The sequence below is a fragment of the Pyrus communis genome, chromosome 13 (assembly GCF_041283825.1).
Source record: "Pyrus communis isolate YQ-2024b chromosome 13, ASM4128382v1, whole genome shotgun sequence".
Classification (NCBI taxonomy): domain Eukaryota; kingdom Viridiplantae; phylum Streptophyta; class Magnoliopsida; order Rosales; family Rosaceae; genus Pyrus; species Pyrus communis.
In genome coordinates, this window is record NC_142577.1 from 12,340,253 (window position 1) to 12,346,690 (window position 6,438).

The 6,438-nt window shown below is 37.4% G+C and overlaps 1 protein-coding gene across 1 annotated transcript; it reads left to right on the forward strand.

Moving 5' to 3' along the window:
• The first annotated feature begins 5,474 nt into the window (after positions 1-5,474).
• LOC137736024 (uncharacterized) lies at positions 5,475-6,209 on the forward strand. Its single transcript, XM_068475370.2, has one exon. The coding sequence runs from the start codon at positions 5,552-5,554 to the stop codon at positions 5,933-5,935; it is 384 nt and encodes a 127-aa protein (XP_068331471.2). The 5' UTR covers positions 5,475-5,551; the 3' UTR covers positions 5,936-6,209.
• The last annotated feature ends 229 nt before the right edge of the window (positions 6,210-6,438 follow it).

Below are 6,438 nucleotides of genomic sequence, written 5' to 3' on the forward strand. Positions count from 1 at the left end.
AGGGATGGGAATATACATATAAGGATCACTCCCCTGGGCGATGTGGGATGTCACACGTACAATTTATAGTTTAAAAAATATAATAACCTACATAAAGATACATTATTATATTATTGACAGGGACTTCGATTAAAAACTAAAAACTAACAAGGTTTCGGTCAAAGAACATTGATAACTAGGGACTGCATCCAAATTAAGTCTCCCTACCTAAAGCCTACCACTTAGAAGTAGACAAAAGGATAATACTTACACTTCACTCGTGGAGAGATGAGCTCATTCCCCTCTTGCAAATAACGTACATATATTGGCTGTACAAAATTCAAAATTAGAATGGTTCAATTTCTTAATCGTCGTTCGATGATACAAAAATGAATTTCAATCGAAGACCATTTAGTCATTCAAATGTATAAAACAATTTGACAGTGTAAGTACTAAGTAACATATTCATACTAAACCATCCATTTATTTGATACGTTTGGATATGAATTCAACAATAACCAAATCAAATATTTTTTTAGAAGTGATCTTCAAATAAAGATTAATAAATTGAGCGGCTTGAATCCTTAATTTTATTCGGTCAAGATACGTCATTCACAAATGAGGGATATGTGCATCCTCACATGAGGAGATGCAAGTGTTGCGTACATGAAAAAAACTAAAATAAACAAGAATATGCATGGTGAGAAAAAATAATCTGCAAAATTCACTTTCATTTTGGAGAAATTTTTTGAAATATCATATGAATTTATACATTTATTTCAATTTGTAAAATAAACTAGCGATTTGTCAATACCAATTTTTCGAAATTATTAATTTGTCGTCTCACTCTAACTCCGTTAAGTTTTCCATTCAAAATAAGTCATGACTTATATTTAGTGTTATTTCGAACATTTCAACTTCCAACTCCCCTTTTAATAAGTTGCTCTCGACAAGAATATTCTAGGGTTTATCAACAAAAGCAAGGGGGTTGATTGGTATAAGATGTTGGAGAGTTGACCTTTGTAATTAGCTTAGTTACCTGTTAGGGTCCTTATAATCATGATGTAATTAGGTTAGATATTATTTGGTGTTTCTTTCCTTGTAAATCAATCTTGTACAATATATATTTCCCTCCTTGGTGAGAAGAATAATATAAAAAAATTAAACCCCAAAATAAGCCCTAATTAGCATGGTATCAGAGCAGAGATCCTAGGATTTCTGCTCTGCCCTTTCCCTCAAGCAAACTTGGTCCTCCCATGGAGAACCTACCACCACTCCACGATGGAAACAATTTCATCCTAACCGATCCTGCCCCTATACTAAACACTACAACCCTAACTGGCCTTACCATGAATCCTCATGTTTCGAGTTCTTTCGACATGCCTCCAGAGTCCTCAGGTAATTGTGGTTATGCTTTTAATATGAATAATTGTGATTCCCAGTCCGATTAGATTATTGACTCTGGTGTCATAGACCTTATGACCTATGACCCCACTGATTTAGCTTGTGATACTGTTCCACTTCGACGAAATATTACTAATGCTAATGGTGTCACCTCACCGGTAACTGGCTCTGGCACTGTACACCTCATGCCTACCCTCTCTTTGCTGCATACACTACTTGTACCTTCACTAAAGCATAAATTGATGTCTCCTGGCCAAGCTACTGAGCAATTGAACTGTTGTGTAGTATTGTATCCGAAGTTTTGTCTTATTCAGGATATTCTCACGAAGGAAATAATTGGTCATGGTACTAAGAGGGGGGATCTCTATTTTGTGGACAATGTCAGTACATGACAGATCAATCTCGCGCCAAGGAGCCGTTGATCACAAACAGCATCAGATATGGTTATGGCATCGCCATTTGGGTCATCCGTCTTTCAGTTATTTACAGCATATGTTTCCGGATTTATTTGTTGGTTTTTCAATTTCAGACTTTATATGTGACGCTTGCGTACTTGCCAAGAGTCACCGTGTTTCTTATATGCTGAATTCTAATAAAAGTGCTATTCCTTTTGGTCTTGTTCATTCGGATGTTTGGGGACCATCTCCGATTACTACTTCATCTGGTATTAGGTGGTTTGTAACATTCATAGATGATTGCACACGGATGACATGGTTATACCTTCTTAAGCATAAAAGTGATGTGTTTTTGGTGTTCAAGACATTCCACACCATGGTTCAGACACATTTTTCTACTAAAATCCAGATTTTGCGTTCTAATAATGGTGGTGAATATGTTAATAATGATTTTACACATTATTTAACTAATCACGGAATACTCCATAAGACTACTTGTCTTCATACTCCTCAACAAAATGGGGTGGCTGAGCGCAAAAATCGCCATCTATTAGAAACAGCTCGATCGTTATTGATTATGGCGGATGTTCCCCGCTCCTCTTGCGATGTTGCTCTTCAAACTGCCACTTACCTTATCAACCGATTGAATTTGCTTACACCTTTGCAAGTTCTTGCTACATTCGTGCCTCTACCATCCGTTTTGGTGCTTCCACTGTGAGTTTTTGGATGTGTTTCCTTTGTTCATCTATATAAAAATCAACAGACAAAACTTGACCCATAAGCTTTCCGTTATGTTTTCATGGGGTATGGACTACATCAGAAAGGTACCCTTGCTACCACCATCCTCTTTCACGTCAGATGTATACTACCATAGATGTTACTTTTTTTTAGTCTAAGATGTATTACTCTTCGGCTTCTTCCAACCCTTCTCTTTAGGGGGAGACACTGCATGACGAGCAGGTTTGGACCATGGCTGCTACCACTGATCATTCGCTGCCACTATTAGCTGAGCCAGTAGTCGAGCCCGCAGTGGCTACGGTGTCAGCCCAGCCAACAGAAGCAACATCACTGCCTACAGAACCAACGGAAGGCACGACAATGCCGTCCTCACCCACAGCAACAGTGTTGCCACTTGTTGATCTTGAGACTTCTACTGATACTACTCTCCTTTCGTCTTAAAATATAGTACCGCCAGATGACCATACTCTAGAGAATATTTATGAGGTAAGATCTACTATCCCTATTGATGTATCCGATATTTCGAATTATCAGTTACCTTTCAGGTACAACCGGGGAAAGCCACCCAATCGATATTCACCGGAAACAACAAAAGGCTCTAAATATCCCATTGCTAACTATGTGTCATCACATAAATTTTCAAAACCCGGCAAAGCTTTTGTACAACAAATATCCAATGATAGCACACCAAATTCATTGAAGGAGGCACTATCTAATGATCGATGGACCAAGGTAATGGAGAAAGAAATGGATGCACTTCAGAAAAATCAAACATGGGATTTAGTTCTGCTACCTCAAGGGAAGAAGAGACTAAGATGTCGATGGGTGTACACCATCAAGTAAGAAGTTGATGTGTCGATTAAACGATACAAAGCACGATTGGTGCCCAAGGGATACACTCAGACGTATGGTGTCGATTATACAGAAACATTTGATCTGGTAGCAAAGATTAATACGGTAAGAGTGTTACTTTCGTTGGTGGCTAACTTGGATTGGCCATTACAGCAGTTTGATGTGAAAAATGCTTTCTTACTTGGTAATCTTAAAGAAGAAGTGTATATGGATATTCCACCTGGTTATGCATCGATTTCACAACCCGGAATGGTGTGTAATTTGAATAAGGCATTGTATGGATTGAATTAATCACCTTGGGCATGGTTTGGTAGGTTCCGGACGGCTATGAGGAAGTATGGGTTCAAGCAGAGAAATTCCAATCATACACTTTTCTTGAAACGTCGAATAGGTAAATGGACGGCACTTATTATTTATGTCGGTAATATGATTGTTACAAGTGATGATAAAGAGGAAATCTCAAGCCTGAAAGATTACTTAGCAACTGAGTTCGAGATGAAAGATTTTGGTGGATTGAAATATTTTTTGGGTATAGAAGTAGCTCGATCTAAACAGGGTATATTTCTATCTCAAAGAAAATATGTTCTTGACTTGTTAGCCGAAACCAGAGTGCTTGATTGTAAACCGGTTGACGCCCCTATAGTCCAAAGTGACCCTCTTGCCACACACCCTGATCAAGTTCCTACTAACCGAGACCATTATCAAAGGTTAATTGGGAGATTAATTTATTTATCTCATACCAGGCCTGATATTGCATATACAGTAAGTGTTGTTACTCAATTTATGCATTCCCCGAGTGATACACATATAGGTGCGGTTGAACGCATTCTACGATACCTAAAGTCCGCCCCAGGTAGAGGCATCATGTTTTCTAGGAATGATCATTGCCGGATATAAGGTTATACCGATGCAGATTGGGCAGGGAATATTACTGATCGACGGTCCACATCGGGTTACTTTACATTTGAGGGGGGAAATTTAGTGACTTGGTGGAGTAAGAAACAGAAAGTGGTTGCTTTATCAAGCGCAGAGGCGGAATACAGAGGTTTGGCAAAAGGAGTATGTGAATTATTATGGCTTCGGAGGTTACTCGAAGAACTCAGGTGTCCTTCAATGTCGGCTTCGACTTTGTTTTGTGATAATAAAGCAACGATTGATATCTCACACAACCTAATCCAACATGATCGCATGAAACATGTGGAAGTTGATAGACATTTCATTAAGGAGAAGTTAGATGGAAATACTATTCAATTCTCGTTCGTAAAGTTAGAGGATCAATTAGCGAACATCTTAACTAAAGCTGTTGCCAGTCAAACGTTCTACAACTCTCTCGTCAAGTTGGGCATGAATGACATTTATGCACCAACTTGAGGGGTAGTGTTGGAGAGTTGACCTTTGTAATTACCTTAGTTACTTGATTGGGTCCTTGTAATCAGGATGTAATTAGGATAGATATTTCCTTGTAAATCAATCTTGTACAATATATACTTCCCTATCAGAAAATTAAACCCCAAAATAAGCCCTAATTAGCATAAGAAGATCTGAGGGTTTGCCGTTCAAAAAAGAGGAACGACTTACACTCGCTTCTTTGTGTTTCAAATTGAAGATGACTGAAAAATATAGTCATTGGGGACCCTCCAATCTATGGTAAAGTTGGACGATGTTTTTTATGTAGAAATTTATGAAAGAACCATGAACATAAGTCATGTGCAAAGCGTGTGATTTATTTTGTAGGGACAACTTAATTGAATTAGGGTGAAATGACAAATTAATGATTGGAAAAATTAATATGACAAATCACATAAAATTTTAGTTATATGAATAAAAGTGTACAAGTTCATATGACATTTCAAAAATTATCCTTCAATTCAGTGAAAGTACACAACACAATTAATATAAATCTAAACACTAAGCTAGCAGAAAAGACAATAGTATCCAATGAATTATCATTTCTTGACCAATACTTTTGATTCTCTGATAGATTAGTTCTTCCAACCTTCAACTAATTAACACGTTCTTTCATTTCTATACGCATCATTCACCAATTGCCAAGCAACTTCGTACATACATATTCATTCCGCACACATATATATATTTACCAATTGCAACTTAATTATTAACACATATTTCTTTTACATCACATTCATCAACTTAAAACATTGGTCTTCGTTCTCCAATTTAACATGAAGATGGACAAGTGGTCTTTATTAAGCCGCCTTAGGAAGGCCGTGAAGAAGGTAAGCTTACTACTGAACCTCAACGTGAGTCGCTGGCGAATCGCTTCGGTGATCGGCCGTACTATTTCTGGCAACCACCGGTTGATGAGCTTCAATGACTGCCCGGGGCTGAGAGCGGCTTGTACCGATGAGAACAGCTCCGAGGAGGACTCGGGGTCTTCTAGGGGACATCTTCAGAGGAACATAAGCTATCCATCGGATCAAGATGATATTGACCAAAGAGCAGAGATGTTCATAGCGAATTTCCGCCGCCAACTTCAGGTGGAGAGGCAAATTTCGTTGAAGCTTCGGTATTGCCGAGAAAATAGTTTTGACTTGAAGTCTCCTTGATCACTCTGATTGGTGTTAATGGTGGAGCTAGGCAGTGAATTTTTTCCATGAAGGTCTCCATTGAAATTTTATGATCCTGATAGGTGTATGTTTTATTTTTTTTTATTTTTTCATTTTTATTTCCTCTTTTTTATTTATGTAAACTTATGTCACCTTATTTTCATTCTTTGTAATATTTATTCTTTGAACTTAGGAGAAATTTTCTAAGGCATTGTTTGGGGATGATATTTGGGATTGTTTTGTAAATTGTCCTTATCTTTTAGCTGGATACATAGATATTGTGGCTGATATCAAGTTTGTCATTATAGTTTTTGTTCATATTTGGGAGAAAATTTTAAATTTGGATCTAAGGTAGATTATTAATGTAATTACAACCTTATTATTTTCACAAATTGGAGCTCAGATGAATTTATCTTGCAGAAACAGTTTTGCTTAATTAATCGGAAACCATTACTAGACATGTCGATACTAATTGAACTGAAAAATACAAAATCCAAGAAACT

Coding starts and splice junctions, on each gene's coding strand:
- LOC137736024 (XM_068475370.2), top strand. CDS start 5,552: ATGAAGATGGACAAGTGGTCTTTATTAAGCCGCCTTAGGAAGGCCGTG.